The sequence below is a fragment of the Octodon degus genome, unplaced genomic scaffold (assembly GCF_000260255.1).
Source record: "Octodon degus isolate 3935 unplaced genomic scaffold, OctDeg1.0 scaffold00138, whole genome shotgun sequence".
Classification (NCBI taxonomy): Eukaryota; Metazoa; Chordata; class Mammalia; order Rodentia; family Octodontidae; genus Octodon; species Octodon degus.
Genome location: NW_004524714.1, coordinates 2,216,565 through 2,236,975, shown reverse-complemented (window position 1 = coordinate 2,236,975; position 20,411 = coordinate 2,216,565). Strand labels below are relative to the sequence as shown.

General features: G+C 54.2%; 2 protein-coding genes across 3 annotated transcripts in view; both read right to left on the bottom strand.

Moving 5' to 3' along the window:
* Positions 1-20,411, bottom strand: part of Fam102a (family with sequence similarity 102 member A) — a 33,903-nt gene that overhangs the window by 10,586 nt on the left and 2,906 nt on the right. The window contains exons 2-3 of one of the 2 annotated variants that reach the window (XM_023701636.1): positions 19,811-20,006; positions 35-155 (exon numbers count right to left, since the gene is read on the bottom strand). In XM_023701636.1, the coding sequence (XP_023557404.1) occupies positions 35-155; positions 19,811-19,956 (267 nt within the window). In that variant the 5' untranslated portion in view covers positions 19,957-20,006. Of the gene's footprint in view, positions 1-34; positions 156-19,810; positions 20,372-20,411 lie in introns of those variants that run through there. The other variant, XM_004641534.2, reaches the window with a different exon arrangement.
* LOC111812711 (translation initiation factor IF-2-like) overlaps positions 20,028-20,411 on the bottom strand; it is a 2,307-nt gene continuing 1,923 nt past the window's right edge. Inside the window, exon 3 of the mRNA XM_023701651.1 lies at positions 20,028-20,411. Within this exon, the coding sequence (XP_023557419.1) occupies positions 20,054-20,411 (358 nt within the window). The 3' untranslated portion in view covers positions 20,028-20,053.

Here is a 20,411-nt window from a genome sequence, read left to right as displayed (position 1 = left end):
CACTCTTGGCCCAGGTTGAGGAGCCTGGCCTCACCTTGCGCACAGACACGCGGAAGACGCAGGGGTCCAGCAGACCAGTGGCTGGGTTGGCACTCATTTTACACACGAAGGTGAACCTCTTCCGCCAGCGCACACAGTTCTCCTGCACCTCCTCCCTGCGGGGGGGGGGGGGGCACTGCGGAGTGGGGGGGGGAGAGAAGAGTAGGGGGCAAACAGGGTGACATGGGGAGGGGAGGCAGCTCTCATTTTTCACTCTGCGTCACAAAGTGACTATATTTTTACAAGAATGTGCTAGTGTAACTGTTGTAAAATCATCAAAAGCATGGGCTGGGGAGATAGTTCAGCTGTCTAAGTGCCTGCCTGGCAAATGCAAGGACTGGGGTTTGAATTTGATCCCCAGGACTGCATGCCATGCTGGTCCTGCCCTGGGCATGCCGTGCCAGCCACAACTGGGCATGGTGGCGCATGCCTGTAATCTGTGTTGGGGAGGGTGAGATAGGAGGAGCACTACAAGTGAGCTGCACAGCAAGACTATCTATCTATCTATCTATCTGGCTGTGTACTAGGCAGTGAAGCTGCGCAAGGCAGGTCCTCAAGCTGGGTCTACGAACTTCAGGGGCCGGAACCCCTTCGCCACCACAAATAGCAACAACGTCCACTATAGCCTAACAGCTGATGCTGTATGGTGCTTCCCATATGCAGGCAGTGTTCAGAGAACTGAGAAGCCCATGGCCACTGGACCCTACTTGCAGTGCCAGAGATTAAGTGGTCACACCTGTGCCAAAGCCTTCCAACTACTGTCCAGGCAGCTGTTGTCATCCATTCCCCAAAGCCAGCGGGAGCTCTGGGGGCTATGCCGCCCTCCTGAGGCCAACTCCTGGCAGGGGCAGAAACAAGGATTGAACCAGCCTTGGCTTCCCTGGCACTAATGGGGGGCTGGGGGCACAACATAAACCCAGCACCCCTAACGAGGTAGCATCTTGTGCCTTGCTCAGAGCACTGGGAGCCTCTCCTGGCGGCTGTGGGGCTTGGCAGGATCTGGGGCAGAGGCAGCACATGCTAAGAGCTCTGCACTCTGTAGCAGTGCCCTGTGCTCCCAGTCCTGACACAGCCGGTGCTCAGGAAGGGCGGGGTGGTGACAGACAGTATCTTAGCTCATCCCACCTAACCGGACAGCCAAGGGGACAGCTGAGGAAGTGACCTCTCTATACCCTGGGTTACCCACAGCACATGTGACAGCTGCCAGACTGGGTCTGAGTCAGGCAGCTCCTGAACAGAGAGTCCAGGAGAGCTTACTGGGAGAACCCATAGGAGTGTGGGGCTAGGGGGCTGGAGAGATGGCTCAGTGGTCTAAAGCACCTACTTAGAACAAGCTTGGCAAAGCATCAGGGACCGCGGTTCAATCCCCCAGCACCACATGCCAGCCAGCCCGCCCCCTGGTGGGCTGAGCTGGCCACACACACACTACACTACTCTCTCTCTCTCTCTCTCTCTCTCAAATAAATTAAAAAAATAAATAAAAAATAAAAAAAAAAAGGAGTGTGGGGCTAGCAGTACCTTCCTGCCTCCCCAAGACCAAGGTTAAACAGTTACCACACATGACTCAGCTATTCTACCCTTAGGAATACACCCAACAGAAAGCAACCTATGTCCAAACAAAAAATTACATGTGTACAGCAGCACTATCCACAACAGCCAAAGAGTAACAGCCAAGCTGGACACTGACTGGTGTGAGGCTGTAATCCCAGCCCTGAAGGATGAGGCAGGAAGGGCACAAGTTCAAGTTCCACCAGGATTATATTGCGAGAGCCTTACAATTGAAAAATAAAAAAGGGTGGGGATGTAGCTTAGTGGTGGGGCTCTTCTGAGTTGAATCCCCAGTACAGTTAAAAATAAAAAACGAACAAAAAACCCAGAAAACAACCCAAATGTCGACTGGAGAATGAACAGTACCAAGTGGTCTCTTCATATGATGGAATAAAAATGAAACACAGAACATACACTTACTACAATGTGAGCTAACCCTAACGATACTAATGCTAAGGGAGGAGGGCAGACATGAAGGACAACATGGCATTTGGCTTCATTTACTAGGAAATTTACAGAGGCAAAGTGCGCTGGTGGCTGCCACGGGAGGGGATTTTGGAGGAAACAGTGACAGCCAATGGGTATGAGTTTCTTGGTGGGATGAGAGAAATGCTCTGCAAGTGACTACAGTTATGGCTGCAGGGCAAGTAGGGATGCAGCTCAGCGGTAGAGCACTTACCTATCATAAGAGGCCCTGGTTCTATCCTAGCGCCACTAAAATAAATGATAAAAAATTAAAAACAATCTCTGCATTACATATTTTAAACTTGTGAATTGTGATTTTATGATTTTAATGTATTTAGTACAGGATCTACAAGGTCTCACTACACAGATTGGACTTGTAGTGATCCTCCTGTTTTTAGCCTCCCAAGTGCTGAGATAACAGGCACGCGCCACCACAGCACACCAGGGATCGAACCCCAGTCCCTGCATCTGCCTAAAAGGTGCTTTAATCTGCTGAGCTATCTGGCCGGCCCTATGTGATTTATGAATTACACCTCAATAAATGTCTCCCATAATCATATCATGCTGGGTCAGATAAACAGAAATGGAGGAAATAGTGATGGTGAGTGCTGGATAGAGATGGGAAGGTGGGGGCTGCTGGTTCAGGGCGATGGCCCTTAGGCAGTGACACCTGAGCAAGGCTTGGAGCACAGTGAGGACAGAGTGAACCCCAAATGCCACGGCTCTCAGGTAGTGACATACGGCAAAACAGCATGGGCCCCAGAGGCTGCAAAGACCAGCAGGTGGGGCTGAGATCAGTGTGGGGCAGGGGCTGGGGCCTGCTGCCATCAAGTCTCATTCTGGTTGAGATAAGGTCTCACTTTGGAGTGTAGGCTGGCCTTGAACTCCTTAGCCCAGATTGGCCTCAAACTCACTACAATCCTATTGCCTGAGCCTCTGGAGTGCTGGGATTACAGGTGCCCCAGCACTGCCTCAAGCCTCATTGTCACAACAGTGCGCTCTGACTCCTGTGTACTGTGGCTTCGGCAGGGGCAGAGAGCAGACAGCTAGCAGGTGGATGGAGGCCAGAGAACGGAGACCTCTCAGCGGGCAGAGGCCAAGCTTGCAAGGCGGAGGCTAGGGAGCAGCGTGCCCCGCCCTCACCAGGGGTCCCGCAGCTGCTAGAGTCAGGGGCGTGCCCAGACACCCAACTAGGAATGAAGGTCAGAGCCTGGGAGCAACAGCTGGTGGTGAACCCAAGCACAGGCACTTTCCCTTCCCTTTTGAAGGCCTGCTGTGGGAACACCCCACCAGGAAGCCTGAGGCCCATCCGCTGTTCCTGTGGTCCTGCCAGGCCAGGGTAGAGAAAGCCACAGGGAAGGTGACAGGTGTGTTCCTCCTCCTGCAGGAAGGTGAGCAGGGGCAGGACTCAGGATCATGGGATTGGCACGGGGCCTCCCTCCTGCTTGCACAGCGCTCTACACAATCACCTATCAGATGTCACCACTCCCACAGGAAAAGGCTGGCAGCCTGGCCTGACCCACCCCCACCCCCAGGGTACTACAGTGAGGTGAAATCAACACCACATAGCACCCCACTGTGCCAGGACTGTATTAACACTGGCAGGTGGCTGCTTCACTGGCCCTCTTTTTAGATAAGGAAAGTGAGACTCAGAAGTGCTGCACAGCTCACCCAAGTACCAGAGCTGTGGGCAGACAGCAGAGCTGTCTCAGCCCCAGGCCTTCTGTGTCCAGGGGCTATGCCACAGACTGACAACTACAGCCACCTCCAGGACTGCAGGCCTTCCTCATCAGACCCAGGGCCCCTAGGTGTGCACCCTCCCATGGGCACAAGGGGTCCCCGTACAGGGCGGGGCAATGAGATAGGTGAGGGACTGCTCCTAAATAAAAGCAAGAGAGGGAGGCTGAGGCAGGAGAAGCGCCCTGAGTTTGAGATCAAGGTCAGTCTGAGATACAAAGCAAGACTGTCTCAAGCAACAACTACAAAGATTAAGGATGATAAGTGCCATGCAGAAAGCTGAGAGCCCCAGAGCAAGCAAGTGGCCAGGGTGGGTTTCAGGAAGTCTCAGGACCTTGATCCATTCAAAATCTTTTGTTAAGAACCCACTACAGCGCCAGGGAGATAGCTCAGTGGCATAAGCATCTGCCAGGCAAGCGCAAGGGCCTGAGTTCTATCCCCAGTACTGAAAAAAGAAAAAAGAAGAGGAGGAGGAACCACCACCACCCACTACACGTCAGTCACTGTGGAAGGCACCATAAACTAAGCAGTAAACAAAAGAGAGAAGTCCTCTTGGAGAGGCTCATGGGCTGGCAGGTGGTATAAGACAGAAGCGAGGTGAGCCTAGAGGTGCTAAGTGCTATGAGGAAAATGAACTGGAAAGGAGGCAGGCAGCATGCAGGCCGGGGGGTGCAGGAGAGGTGATCAAGGAAGATCTTAACGGGGAAGTGACACGAGCAACCCAGGGACAGTGAGTGCAAAGGCCCCGTGGCAGGATGTGCCTGACCTGTGCAGAGGACCACAGAGGCCAGTGCAGCTGGAGGAGGGACAGTAAGGAGGAGAATGGTTGAAAAGGAGACCTTAAGTCTTGACCTCAAACTTATGGAGAAACCAGATGGCTACACAGGGAACTGTGAGCATCCTCATGTGTGCGAGGGGCCACAGCGCAGCACTAACTGCTGGGCAAAAACAAATCAAATATGCTACAGAGAACTATCCAATGGCACGGAGTAGGATAGAAGCAGGGGGAGGGAGGCGGGGAGCTCTGTGCTCACCAGGAGGAAAGACAGCCTGTGGGACAGGCAAGATGCAGAAGGGGCTTATATTTACTTTTTAAAAAGAATTGCTGGGGAGCCTGCCCATCAGCTCAGGTGTTTAAGTGCCTGCTGAAACAAAGTAGTCAGGCTCAGGATACTGTGGTTCAATCTCCTCATCCTCAAGCCAAACCAGACCTGCCCTGAAGGCAACCTGAGCGGCCTGCAAAAAAAAAAAGAATTTCTGAGATATACGCAGCTCGGCCTGGCCTTGAGTTCACTTTATAGCTCAGGTTGGTCTTTTTTTTTTTTTTGGTGGAACTGGGGATTGAACTCAGGTCCTTGCGCTTGCCAGGGAAGCGCTTATTCTACTGAGCCATCTCCCAGGCTCCAATAGTAAATAACTTTGAAATTTAAGTATTGGTGTTCATCAAAGTTCATTGTATATAATATACACAAACTTTTTTTTTTTTTTTTTGGCACGGAACTGGGCGTTGAACTCAGGCCCTTGCACTTGCCAGGCAAACACTTATTCCACTGGGCCATCTTCTCAGCCCCTATCTCAGGCTGGTCTTGAACTTTCAATGATCCTCCTGCCTCAGCCTCCTGTGTGCTGGGATCAAGGGTGTGCACCACCACATCCAACTAAGAACTACAACTTTAGAATAACAAAATTTAAGCATGTGTGAAATCCTGGCTTTAATCTTTAGCATCAAAGAGAAAAAGTGGGGGCCTGCCCCTTAGCTCAGTTCTTTAAGTGGCTGCTTCAACAAAGCAGTCAGGCTCAGGTTGCTGTGGTTCGATCCCCACAACACAAGACAGCCAGTCATGCCTTGAAGGCATTCGGAGCAAATAAAAAAAAAAAAAAAAAAAAAAAGAGAGAGAGAGAGAGAGAGAGAGAGAGAAAAAGTAAGATAACAAAACCAAAGCCCCAGAGGAGGCAATTACTTTGACCTAGGGAAGTCCTGGCTCCCTGGGCAAGTGGCTCATTCACACTGGAGGGAGGGGGCACTGGTTAGAGGGAAGGGGACAGCTCAGCCAGGGCATGGGGTACAGGTATGGAGCCAGGGCCACTTTGTTCTTGCACAAGAGTTATTCCCATAAACAAAAATTTAAATTGAAAAAGAAACGGGGATGAGGGTAGCAGAGCTGTCTGACAGCAGAAGAAATCTGCATCAGAGCCACCTGAAGGAAGTAGGCCTGGCCCGCACCTGTCCACCCCACCCCCAAGCACTGCATGAGGGGGCGCCATGTGCAGTGTCTGTGACCTGCTGGCAGGGCAGTGTGCGGGCCTGGACTAAGTGCCTATGCAGCCCTCCCAGCCTAGTTTCTGGGTGTGCTTTCAGCTCCCCTCTGCCTACCAGAGACAGGTAATTACAGAGACTGGTTTCGTTTTTAGCTGTAAAATATACAATTAGACGTTCAAATCCCAGCAAGGCAGGGCAAGCCCTCCACCCATGCTGGCTGCTGTGGTCATCACAGAGGCCCAATTCAGCTATTCCTGAGCTATCCTGAAATAGAACAGAGAACCCCACCAGACTAGTGTCCTCAGAACTCCCTGAGCTCTCCCGAGCCTAGGGAGACCAGCCCAGCCATTACAACCTGATCCAGGCATCCAGGCCAGGCAGTGTGGGACCAGGACCCAAATGCTGAGCTGGTCTCTGTGATGCCTCTGGAGATATATGGTGGGTGTCGGCTTTGGGTGTGGGGCACAATGTCAGTTCACTTTTCGGGAGGAGCCCCTGGTGGATTTCGAGAGGCAGGAGTTACACAGGAAATGACCATCAGCTGCTAGCTCTCGAGAAAAGGGCTACAAGAAAGCTGAGGCGGAACAGGGATGGGGTCTTGGGCACTGGTGTCAGAAGCAGAACCCAAGTCTGAAGCTGGGGTGGAGATTTGGGAGAAGGATATCCCAGGCAGTGGGAAGACCCAGAGGAAGGGTGCAGCTCTCAGGGCAGCAGAAAGAGGGTTGGGGTGAGGCTGCCAAGCAGCAAAGGAAGTCCCAACTCAGTGGGCCTCCACTTGCCCATAAGAGGTGCTCTGTTCGAGCAAGCAGAGGCCCTGTTGCCTGCTGCCTGGGCAGTAGGGGGTGGTGAGCCTATGGTTTCCTTTCTCTGTTGCTCAGCCCCAGGAGATGCAAAGCATTCTGCCCACATGGTCTGTGTGGCCTTTTCTTAGCACTTGCTCACCATGTCTCAGGACACCAGGCCCAGCACCTGGCCACCGTAGGACCCCATGCACCACATCTCCCATCACTGTAACAATGTCTCTCCCCATGGCCATGATGGAGCTGGCAGAGGGGTTTGCTCAGTGCTCTGACAGAGAGGCTGCTCTGAAACGCACTCCTCTTGGGTGTACCTTTAATCAGTACCAAAGTGACTCTGGTGCCCCAACTTGCTCTGCCAGACACGTGTTCTGCCCACATCCTGGCCACAGTCCTGTGAGGTGTGTCCCACTCATCTTGGTTTTCCAGACAAGGAAGTTGAGGTACACTGAGGGCAGGCCAGACGCAAAGCCCTGTACCCCACTCTGGATGCTTCTGAGGTGCCTGTCACCATAGCCACCCTTTCACCTTGCTCTTCAGTCAGCTGCCCTCAAAAATAGGAAGCTAAGTGGTGCTCCCTCTCCCAGCAAGGAAGGCTCCTCAAGAGACCTGGATGACGTGAAGGGGATGGGCCAGCTGTAGGGAGACACTAACCTCAGCTTCTCAGGTGGTGACATTTTGGGCTCATGCAGGAAATGCCCAGTCTGCATTCCACTGCTCCTGTAAGTCAGCTCTTTACCACACTGCTAGCACTAACCAGGCCTGACAGTGTCACTGTCCAGCAAACAACAAGATATTGGAGCCATGGCAACCCTGGGTTCCCATAAGCAGGTGACAAGGGGTCGCGCTGTGGGAGCCATAGCCCCAGAGAGCAAGCAACAGGTCCGTGGGGTATCTCCTGAGTCAGAGCTATGGTACACAAGGATGGCAGTAATCATAGAAGCAGAGATGGAGCCCTGGGGATCAGTGGGATGACCCAGCTCATAACGGGACAAAGTACAGGGCTCTAAAGTGATCCCATGGCCACCCTCAGCACATCACATACCCAGCTGGGAGCACCCACTAGTGCCTCTGCTCACCACCACAGTGTGCTCAGCATGGGGCATACTCCTGGAGGGAACAGGTGTTGAACTCACAAAGTGAGGGTATGAAGCCCACCAGAACAGGGGTTCTCGGACTTGAGCATACAGAAACACATCTACCAGCTTGTCATATGTGAAGAAACCCTGGAGGCCCTGCCAGAACCATGGACTGTCATATGGAGCTTCTCTTCCTGAGGAGCTGTCCTACACACCCCTGGTGTTCTTGGGGTCCGCCAAGCACAACCCCAGGAGTGACAACCAAAAATATGTCCAGACTTCACCAAATCACCACAGGTGACCACTGTTGCAGGTCTGGGAAATACTATTAAATCCAAGTGGGTCCGGAACAGGGCACTGAGTGCCTGACACAGCTGTGCCTCCCCTGTGGGACAAGGACTTTCTAGCCCAGCTGTACTCTGGGTTCTTGAGAGGACACATTCCTGATCAGCACTTCTACAAAAAGGTCTCCAGAGCCAGCATCATCACACGAGTTCCTGCCTGTTGCCCAACCTGCCCCTCTTGGCTATGCCCATGCCTAGCCAGGTCCCAGGAGTAGGTTCCTAGAGGAGCAAGAGGCTGTAGTGATGCAATCTAGGTTCCTAGCTGGTGAAAGCCAGCCCAGGCTGGGAGAGTGAGAGTCTAATAAGGAAACAATTTAAATCCACAACATCTGCCAGTGTTTCCCTGAAGATAAGTAAATGCAGCTGCCTGGGGAGGGGCTGCCCCTAGGACCAGCCAAGGCGTCCAGCCAAGGGCTGTGAAGAGCCAACGTGGCAGGCTAGCAGCACAGGGCACTGCCAGGAGCTCAGGGCCACATGCAGGGAAGGAGCTCTGACAGTGCTGGCACGCCAGCCCCTCCTCCTGTTGTAAGCATCGAGAAGTTCCTAGAAGCCAAAGCACTTGCTGGTGCCTGACAATGAAAACCTGGAGGAGCACCCTGGAGCCCCAAGCTGCTGTCCCTGCTCTCCTGCCAATGAGCCCTGTGGATGGCTCAGGAGTAGATGGGCTGGGAGTAGGGCTGACACCAGCCAAGTGGCCCAAGAAGCAGAAGAGACAAGGGGATGCAGAGGACAAGGGGTGGGAGGCTGGTAGGGGTGGAAGGCTGGTGAGCCACTTAGGCTTGCTAGGGAAGTGTCAGGGTTAGGAAGGATTGAGTCAGATACAGCTGGCTTTGAATGGTGCTATTCTCCAGCCAAACAACAGTGAGGCTGACTTTCAAAAACCCCAGCTCAGGCAGGTTCCAGGGGCCCTGTTTTATAGATATGGGCTATGTGCTCTGCCCTGTCTCCAAAGCCAGGTTGTAACCTAGGGCAACTGGATTCTCAACTGACCCATGGATCACTCCCTCTGACTCTTACAGCCCATTGGGACCAAGTGCTAGGCCAACCCCACACACCAAAGCAAAGGTGCCCCTATCTCCCAGTGTGGCCCAGCCTGCCCCCTGTTTCCTGGAGCCCTCCTGTGTGCTAGGGTGCTTCCTGGGCATCAACTTTCTGCTTCTGCTTCCCAGATCAGGACACTGACCCCCAGGGAGTCCAAGACATTGTCCTATACCACACAAGGGGTGGGGGTGAGTGACAGTCTGCAGCCTGAGCCCATTTTGCAGGATTCCTCGGAAGTCTACAAGGCAATTCTCAGGCCCCATGGCAGCACGATTATCCATCAGGCCAGGTCCCTGGGCCCAGTGCTATGGGCTGACCTTCACTGTGAATATCTACATACTAAGGGAAGATGGGCTTTGGGACCTGGCTCATGTGAAGGGTCAATGAACGTGAATGACCCAATCCTGTCAAGATCTGCATGTACTGGAGTAGGTCAATCCATGCTGGAAAGTGGCAAATGCTTCCCAACAGCTAGGCCCTGCACAGGTGCCTAAGATCAGGCTCCTCCCACTTGCATACCTGCTTTGTGCCAGCAAACATCAGGCACTGGACCAAGAGCTGTCCCTGGCTGACCTTCTGGAACCCACAGCCCACTATCCCTATGTCACAGGCTAGCAACCTGCAGCCCAAGGCAGGAAAGTCACCTGCTGGGAGGTCTCCTGGCTGGGAGAAGTCTGATCTGAACCCAAGGCTATCTGGCCCACAGCGCCAAGCTGGGCCCCCTTGCCAAGTCTGAGGTCTCAGCAATTCAAAGCAAGAAGATAGTAAGCCAAGTTTCAGGAGCCACTTCCCCTCCCAAGCAGGAGCCATCATGGTGGCAAATGGAGCTGCAGGGCCAGGTATGCTCAGGGACTTCCCTTTCTGCACCTGTCAAACTCAGCAGACCCACTTAGAGGCATGGGGATACAGAGGCTGGGGGCCAAGGAACTGAGTCACACCCTGTCCCTGTCTCATTAAACTGCTTCAGGGCCTGGCACAAACACAGCATGCATCCATGCTGAACAGGAGAAGGGCCTCAAGATCCCCTCAGAAGCATTTGCATCAGGAAGCAGGTAAAGTCCCTGACCTGGTCCCTTCTACCTCCTGCTTGAGGACCATGCATTTGGTCACTTTCCCCGAGCCTGAACCAAGGCTGGGGAATCAAGACAGGTGAACTGGCAGGTGGCCCAGGCTCATGTGGCCATTCCTGGTTGACTCACACCTAGGTGGTGCTTGATTCATCAGAGGAAGCGCTGGCAGGAGGGGGGAGGGTTCCCCATCCCCAGGGCCCAGTCCCTCTGATGACTGGAGTCACAGGGATGCCTTCCATCTGAGCTTGTCCTGGAGTACCCCAGCACCCATGGATTCCTCTTCTAATCCTTGCTTTCCCAGACAGTGAGGATGGCGCAGCTCCTAAAGGCAGGACATCTTGCTGTGTCCCCTGCTGTTTCCCTTCCTCAGGACGGTGCCTGGGACATGGTGGGTGCTCAGTGGGATCTGATGACCAAATGACAGGCCCTTATACCCGTTTCCACAAGGGCTCCCCTAAGTCTTTCCATGCTACCTACAGGTAGGGACCTCCCAGCTGTGGCTGGGCCTTATTCTCCACAGAGTCCAAAGGTCAGGGTCACAGCTTGCTCCCATCACTGGATCTGGACCTAGGTGTGCCCAGTGATCCACACAGTATTTCCCTTGGCTTCTTGACCTTCCAAGGTGACCCCAAGATAATCAGATTGCTCAGCCAGTGTCACTTTTCTTCTAGCCCAGCACTAATCTAGACCTGTTTTTCCGGCTGTCCTCACAGCTCTGAGATTCCAACCACAGGACGACGGGCTCAGGGTCATACAGGACACGGGACCCTGACTCACAGGTCTCCACCTTCTCCCTGGACACCTGATTCTCTGCAGACTCACGGACAATGCAGGGCCAGCCTCCTACTCCATGCACATTTACTGAATGAGCACTTGTCATGGGGCGGCTGAATAGGATACTGGGATACATCCCCATGAACCAACTCAGCTTGGTGTTCCTACATCTGCGATGAGGGGGGTTGGCTTCAGCCAGGCCTGGCCCGGGTTGTAACATGCAACACCTTTAGCTGACACAGACCCCTCTAGAACTGCTGCAGCCCAGAGCAGCCTTCTTTGGCACTCAGAGAGAACAAACCAAAGGCCATTCCCCAAAAGGGCTCAGGACCTGTGTAGAGAGAATGGCAACTCCTCTCCTGCTCTGCTCATTCTTGGAGATGGAGGTGTGCCTGAGGGTCTCCTCATGTGCATGTGAGCGACCCAGCTCAGTGTTTCAATGGGTGGACTACAGGAAAAGAGAAAAGGAACAACTTAGGGATAACAGGGGACAGGCACCTTTTCTCTCTTCCTACCCCTGGTCCCTTCTAACCACTGCCTTTGATTGACATCAACTACTGCTAACCTTTACTGCACATGTACTCTGGGCCAGGGCTATGATGACTACATTCACCCATCTCATAGGTGCTTACTGTCCCACCCACAGATAAGGAAAGCAGGTTCAGAGATCCAGCAGGCTGGCAGCCCCAGGGAGCTCCTAAGCCCCACAGCCCAACAGGCCCTGCTGAGGTTTGCAAGAGACAGGAGGAAAATCCCCAGCCCAAGGAGGCTGCTGGCAGCTGCCAAGATGAGTTTATTGCCTCATACACAAAAGACATGTTCATCAGGTCAGATGGCTCAGGTCAGCCTGACAGAAAAACCCAGGAAAGTCCCCAGGACCACCTCCAGGAACCCAAGGAGGTGACTCACTGTGTCCAGAGGGCTTTGGTGCCCACCCAGCACCACCAGAGGTGTGGGGCAGCTCAAGGTTCACTTCTAGCAGAGGTATGCCACTCATGGGCCCTCATGAGCACACACCCACAGAACCAGCCCCAGCAGCAGGACATTACAGGCCAGAGCCCTTCCAGACGCCAATGACCACACCTTGACTTGCACCAAATGTTTAAAACTTTACACAAATGGCAGTGTACACTGCTGCCTAGCACTGTCAGGCCGTGGTTCGTTCCCCTGCCACCACAACAACAGCTTGCTCATCCTTCCCACTGCAGAGAATGCCGGGAGTTTTGCTTTCAATCATATGGATGAGAAGCCACCTTTCTCATCCTGCCACTATTCTTTGTGGTTCTACAACACAAAGTGGACTCTGATCTGAAGGCCACTCTCTAACCCTGGCCATCCCCAAGACCCTAGCCCAACACCACTTTCTCAGGGCTAGTTGCCATACTTCAGATTGTCTGTGCTTCTCCTTTAGGGGTCTTGCAAGAGTGGGGACCCCATCCAAGGGCCTAACCAGCATCTCAGACATGGAAAGTGCCCAGAAAATTGTCAGTGAGGAAGGGATATGAACCACAGGTGTTTAAAGTCCAACCACTCAAGAGGGGAAGTGGTGAGAGGTGAGGGCACTGTGCGTGTGAAGACGACCCACACTTCCGCCTTCCCTGGCATGTGCACCTCCTGTTTGGGCAGGTTCAGTCTTACAGCTGCCAGGGGCCTGGCCATGCCCTGATCTCAGGAGCTCTTGATGGAGGAGAAAGCTGAGGCTGCAAAGGTGAAGCCTGTGGCCAGTCACGATTCAGCAGCTACTAAGGCCCAAATGCAAAGTCTGAGTGGGGCCACAGCTTTTCTTCTTCCTCCCTAGCCAGTTATGTGATCACTGCCCCTGCAGAGAGCCCACTGAACCCCACCATCAGGCCCACAGCTGCCTCTCAGTTACAGCCTTAGAAGCCCATGGCGGCACGCGGCTGCCTGGTATATGGGTAAGGGCTGCTCCTGACACCAGCTGATACTTCAGGCAGGGGGGCCCTGGGCTAAGCAGCTGGCTGTGGCTGCCATGGTCCAGCAACCACACTGGTTCAGAGCCAGGGGAGAAAAGTTCCAGCCTGGGACAGTGCCAACCCACAGCAAGAGGCCTAGGCCTACGATGCAACGGAGCCACTCCTGACTACAAAGCACTGCAGTCTGGAGAAGGAGCCAGACACAGCAGTGGGGAGTGCAGTTCCCTGAAAAGAGGACCCAGAGGTGACAAGGCAAAAAATGCCAGGAATGGGTTCCCAAAGGAGGTGCTGTTGGGGTGGGCAGGAGTTCACCAAGTGGAGAGGAAGGGGGCTGAGCACTCTGGGGACCAACTATGAGATGAGAGCCAAAGGGCCACCTGCACCCCTGCCACTAGCAGGCTGACAGCCAGTGTCCTGCACCTCCTTAGACAGCTGTCCTCTGCCTGTCAAAAGTGTCCCTGAGCTGGCAATGCTGAGGGTGCTCCAGGCCAAACGACCAAACCAAAGGAGGCCAGAAAGCAGTGGGCCCTGAGACCACACACCAGGCATGCTCACCACCGTGCCCAAGGACCTGGAAGTGAACCTGTGTGGGAAGCACCCTCTCTGTGACACCCTGTCTGTCCTGGTCCGCAGAGGAGTACCAGCTGCCACATGGAGCAAGTGAGGTGCGCCATCTGGCCCACCATGGTGACTCAGGATGGGGCCAGGAGCCAAGCTGGATGTCTGACAGGTATTATCTCACCACGTCCTCTGGAGGACACTGTGAGGCAGGCAGCACAGCCCCACTTGCAGGGAGGTCAGGAGGAGGCTGGAGCTGAGGCCTCTGCCCAAGGTCACAAGCAATGGCAAGCAGGCCTGGGGAGGGGGAGGCAGAAACCTGAAGGGCCAAGTTCCCTATTAGAGTTTCTTCCTCTAAGCACCAAAACAAGCTGGTTTCAGGCAGATAAGGGAGCAGGCAATGCTGGGCCTACACTGGAGAGATCTTCCAAGTCCAGTGCCTAGAGAGGCTCAGAACAAAGCTCAAGGGATTGCAACCCAGGCCTGTGAAGACGCCATAGTGAAGCTGCAGAGCACTTTCAGAGCCTGGGGGCAGGTCTGGTGTCCCTCCATCCAAAGCACTTGCAGCAGTGGATGAGGAACCACACATACACCCTTTGCATCCACCTTAGCTCTAAACTAATGTCTCCCCTGCTCAAACCCTTCGGTGGCTCTGTGGTAGGTGAGGACAGACTTAAAGGCTGCAGCACCACTGCCTGGTCTCTGACTCCACCTACACACTTGTGTCCCTAGGCTTCTGAGGACCACAAGCAAGTTCAGCAGTGGCCACCCCAGTGCCCACACAGGGTACCTCAAAAGCAAATCAGGACTTCCAGGTAGTGACACACAGGGTTCAAAGCCATCTCGGGCCTCTGATCCATCCTTAGGTGAGAAGAGGCAATAACAGGCAAGACGAGTGATTGCCACAAGACCATCTGGCCAGCACAGCTTGGGGAAGAAAATTTAAGCTAGGAACAGGCCTCAGGGAATAACCTTGGCCCCATAGAGCAAGATCACCTCAGGTCATGACCTCTGGCAGATAGGTGGCAGGGGCTGCCAGGTAGTACCTGCCAACAGTATGGCCAGCTGGCAGCAAAGCCCAGGTCCCTGGAGCAGACACTATGGCCAGACACAAGCATGGCAGCCTCAGGCCTCACCAAGGCCACCACCAGTGTCACCTGCCCTGGTACCACAGCCCTACTACCCAAACTGGCCCGAGGCCTCCTGACCTCCCTGCCAGAGGACTTCTCATGGGCCCCTCTGGCCGCATATGGAAGACGTTCCACAGGGTCCACACCAGGGACCAAGGATGTACCCTGGGCTCAGGAGGAGCCCAGACAGACAGCTCATGCTGAAGAAGCTACAAATCCCCTTGAGCCAAACACTGCCATGCAGTGCTGCTGTCATATCTTCCAACTTAAAAGAAACTGAAGGTCCAGATTTTTGTGTGGATCAGTAACTATGGAGCACAGCACGAGCTGACAAAATCCCAGCTACATTTGGCCATTTTACACTTTCTGAATGTCCATCTTCCAGCAACTCCAAGCAACAGGGGCAGGATCAGGCCTTCAGGACAAATACCCCACCTGACCACTCCTCCTGCCACCCTCTCTAATCTGTCCTTCTCCCTCTGCCTGCCACCACCCAGCCAGGGCCAGGCCAGGCCAGGCCAGAACTGCCTGTAGGCCAACTCCAACTGACTCTCACCAGGGGTGGCTCATGCCCCCTTGTACCTTCTCTACCTGTTCCCCTGACCCTCCCACGGCTCACAAGTCCAGGAAACGTTCTGGGTCATCACTGTCCATCTTGCTTATTCCAAGAACAATTAAGCGCTTCCACCCAGGGGCCTCTACTCTAAAGACTTGGCCCTACTTCTAGCACAACCCCTCCACTGTGAAGGCTCTCACAACTGTTCCTTCCTCAGGAAAGCCCTCCCTGCTAGCATCTCATCAAGAGACACTGAACCCCATGACGGCAAGGCCTGTGCCCAAACTGGACAAGTGGCCAGGGGCCTGAGCAGAAGTGCCTCCTGCTGGTCTGTCAGGGTCTAGTGGGATCCATAAGCACCCATTCGACATCCAGCTGGCTCCAGAATTCTCATGATGCCCACCAGGGAACAGGGAAGTTTGTTCCGTTCATCTGCGGAAGCCCAAAACCAATGGGTACTTGGTCAGAGTGAAATGGGGACCCTAGCTCTGAGCCCCTGCACCCCCACCCACTCCTGCTCCCCATACTCCCTGGGGCCAGAACTGGCTATCTGGGTAAGCACTTCCACTCTGCCTCCCTACTGCTCCATACCAACTTATTCCTAAGAGCAGGCCTCAAGATGGCAGAAGTCCCAAGCAGCACTCTGCAGCCTCTTCCAAGGAGGGCGGACAAGGAACAGTGGAAGCACAACCCTGACCAGTGTATGTGAGGAAAGACCAGATGGCCTGGGCTCCCCAGGGACGAGGCCTGGGCACACAGCCTCCTGTCCAAGCTGTACGGCTGACCTGTCCAAGGCAGTGGCCCTCCGGGGCTTCCCATTTAGGCGGGCCCCAGTCCATGCCCACAGAAAGCAGGCAGTGCCTGTGTGGTGAGCACCCAGGTGCTGCTTCAATAATCTGCCCAAATAAAGCCCACTGAAGGCCAAGAGGACTCCAGCTGCTGGAGAAGAAGAGACGGGGAAGCAGACTCTCAAGTCTCAGGCTGCTTTTCGGACAGCCAGACGCACAGATTTAGAGCTGACAGAGCTCCTGCAGCAACCTTTCCCTCCTAGCCTAGCCTATCTTCTTTGTGCAGAGAAGGGTACTGAGGTACATGGCAGAGGTCAGGGCCAGACTGCAGTCCAACTGGCTATGCCATTTGCTCCTCCTGCAAGTAATCAAAGCGAGTCACTTCTCTGTCCCAAGCCTCAATCTCCCTGTCAGCTGAAGAGATGCTCTCTCTTCTCCCCTTTGTTGTGACATAATAAGCACCTCCCTTGAATTCCCTCCCCTGGTACCACCAGCCACATGCATGGGGCAATAGGAAGGACCAGTACCACTGCGAACAGAGCCCTGGGACACTTGGGATTATCTTGCCTAAAGGCAGCCTTGGACAAGTTGGATACCTCCCAACTCACCAGACTGGGCTAAGATTCTGTATCCCTCCTGGGATGGCCTTGCCCCTGGAAACCTCCCAGATGCCATCTGGATCCATCCTTCTGGAAAGTCTCTCTAGGCACCCTGGCAAATGCCACTGTGCTCCAGTGCTAGTCCATTTAGCAGTGACTTCAACTCCACTCCTACCTTATGGTCCTGAGATTCTTTATCCTGGGGCCCCAACTATCCAACTCTGCATTTTCCTGTGCCACCCAACTCACCGAAAGGAGCCTTTTTCAAAGGCCTGGGCATGCCACGCAGAAGTGCCACAGCTGCTTCTGACCCGCTCAAATTCAGGTCTTCTCTTTGCTGCTCCGTAGCTGAGTGACACACCCGGCCCAACCACTTCAACTCTCCTGAACCTACTGTCCTCACTTGTAAATGGAGACAATATCCTCAGCTCATGGGAGGTTGTGGGGGACTCAATATGGCACGCATCAGAGGTACTCAACAAGTCCCCATACAGCAAATACAGTCATACAGCAAATGCACATGCAAAGCCAGTTTGAACCATAATCAAAGAAAAAATATCTTCCCAATTGCCATTTACCACCCAGTGGCTTCTAGCATGTGCCTTCATCTCTCTGCCTTAGGTGCCTCTTCAGATAAGTCTGAGAGGACTCATGGCAGTACCATTTGCAAAACACTCAGCACAGTGCTTGGCACACAACACGGGTGCTCAGAACACAGGGGCTGTGAGAAGTACTGCCCGTAAGGCGGTGTGACGAAGATGAGGCTGAGGAACAGCCCAATGCACCACCTGCTCTACCTGCTCAAACTGGGTCAGGGAGAGCTGTGTACCCAGCTGTTGCCATGGCACCCAACACAGGGAAACACACTCCAGCTAGGAGGGTGGATGCTGCAAGGGTGGGGCCTCAGCCGCCTCACTCTGAGGTGCCAGCACCAAGTCTGAGCCATTTCAGAGGTCCCTGGGTTTGGGAAAATTGCTACTGGATCTGGGCTGAGACCCTAAAGATTAGGTCCACTCACTCCAGACCCTACCCTAACTTATAAACAATGAAGCCATGGCAGCCTGGAGCAGTGGGCTTCAAGGTGGGGCTCCTGGGCTACCAATCAGTGTGGGTGGGGTGTAGGTGGAGGGAGCAGGAACTCGGGAACCTCAACTCCTGTTCAAAAGCCACGGCAGCTCTGAACTGGCCGCAAGTTCTCTGTAGACACACCTGCCAGCAGCAAATGGGTGCCCAACAAGCACTGCACTAAGTGCCCAGCCTTGGGGGGCCTTAATGTCAGTTCCTCCCTGCGCAGTCCCACTCAGGTTTCATGCAGGCTGAGGCCTGGGAAAGGCTGTCTGGGCTAAGCTGGGCTTGGGAAATCAGAGGCCCCTTGCCAGAGGGGAAAAAGAAAGCAGACATGGAATCTAGATCATACGGGCTAAGACCTGGAACTTTCCAGACTTTCCTGAATGAGAGGGCAGGTTTAGAGCCATGGAGAGGCTGATGGGTAGGATGACAGGTCACAGGCCTGGGAGGCCAGGTGAGACCTCAGATTTTGGTTCAATGTCAATTCCTTGGTGGGACTCAAGGGCACTGATGATCTATGGAAGGTGGAAGGGTCCCCCTAAGACCCAGAGGGGCTCGAGCCTGAGCATCTTGGCCTATAGTAACAAGTACAGCAATAATGTGCCTGAGCAGTACATGGTATGCAGATTACCCATTCCCCTAGCAACCTGAAGAGAGTGGGTCTCACTTCTTCATTTTACAAGGGGAAACTGAGGCTGGAAACACTACAAGGTGGTGATTAAAAGCACATCCTAAGTTGGAAACTAGGTTTTGCTGTATTAACTCAGGAAAATCACAGAGTCTCAGTTCTCACCGGTCCACAGGGACCCCACCTCTACCTGGCTCCATGTCAGTCAAGGGGTTGAGACCAACAACTCCTGACTATTGAGATCAGAGAGATTAGGTAACAACAATAATCCCCCAGCCAGTACCTGGCCAATTCCAAGCCCCAGCTCTGAGCACAGTGAACAACCATAGATATCCCCATCCCCCACCCTCCATAAGCTCTAAGCAGCTCCCAGCAGACCAGAGAACCAGGGCATGAAAAAGCCCCCCCCAACACCAAAAGGCTGTGCAGCTCCCCTCTTCTCTGCAGAGTATTCATTCTCCAATTCATCCAACAGGTTTCCCAACAGGCAAAATTCTGCTCATCACCACCTCCTCTGAGGTCCCTGACAAGCCACTCACTTCCTCTTTCTTGGGCCTCAGTTTCTCCATCTCAGAAATGGGCAGTTCCTGTTCACTGACCCCACAAGGCCTAAGGAGCAAAAGGCGGGGGTGGGGGGTGTCAGCTCACACCAGGCCCTGCAAAGCATTCTCTACTGAAAAAACGCTCCATAACTCACAGAAAAACAGCTCAGAAAGAGCCATGATCCAAATGCCCATCCATCTGCCTCCAAGGATCACTCCAGGCAAGCCAGGGTTGTGACCCCAGATGGGCCTACTGAATGACGGCCAGCCTGGGAGCTCAGTCACCTTCAGCCTGCCTGATGGAGATCAACACAAAACCAAACTCAGTCTACAGAGAGGGCAGCAGCTTCCAGACAAGGGCATTTGCAATGCAAAGCAGTCCAGCACTGCCAGGGGACAGTCGCTCAGAGGGGGATGGGCAGGCCAAAACCCAGCCACCATCTCCAGCTAGACCCCCGAGGGCCTGGGACAGGGCCTTTTGCAGCCACCTGGGAAAGCCAGCTCCAGGTGCAGCCAGGGTGCAAGGTGATTTGAGACACCCCTTCTCTGCTCCCTCAAAGCCAAACTCCACTGCTCTTTCTATAATATAATCTGCAAGACAGTCCTACTGTGGGCTGCACGCAGAGCTCCAAAAGGCAGCTGCAAAACTGACTCCCAGGAATCTACCTGGTCACCTGCAAACAGGTGCCTAGCACCGTGCCAGCTCATCCAGGCCCTGTCCTGCCTTGCACAAACCTATCCTTGACACACAGATCCCCTGGGACCCTAAATCCCAGGGAAGAACCGCACACTGCCATGCAGTTAGACCTTGTCACCCCCTTTCCCTGCAGGTAGGCAACGTCCCAACTCCTACCTTGACGACAAACTGACAAAATCTCCACCATCCAGCAGCCGGACCTTGCAGAAGAGGACCCCGTTCACGAAGGGGACCGCGGTCAGCTCCTCCAGGGTGAAAGTGGTTTGGAATTTGAATTTCTTCTTCTTCATCAAGAAAGCCATGAGCGAGTTCCCTGAGTCTTAAGCCCCAAAGGCAAAAAAAAAAAAAAAAAAAAAAAACCTGGCAAGGGGGTGCCAGAAATCCCCAGGATTCCTTTCCCTACACCACACCCCCCTCCCCAAAAACACCAGAGCCGGCTTCCACCCAGATGGTGGCGGAGGCGGAACGGGCACAGATCTGAGTCTGGAGCCTCGGGTCTGCGCGACTAGTCAGTCCAGTGTTCGCGGGCCCGCTGGGTTCACTCTCTGGGCGCCGGGTCCCCGAAAAGCTCAAAGCAGCTGGGAGCTTTGCCGGCCCGTAAACAGTGGGGCATGGCCTGGCAGGCCAGGGCAGGGGCGGCCGGCGGCGTGCGAGCGGACAGCATCCCGAGCGGCCCGGGAAGCTCACGCCGCGCGACCCGGCGGACCGGTGAGACTGCGAGGAGCGGCGCCGGTGAGGCCGAGGTGCGCGCGGCCCC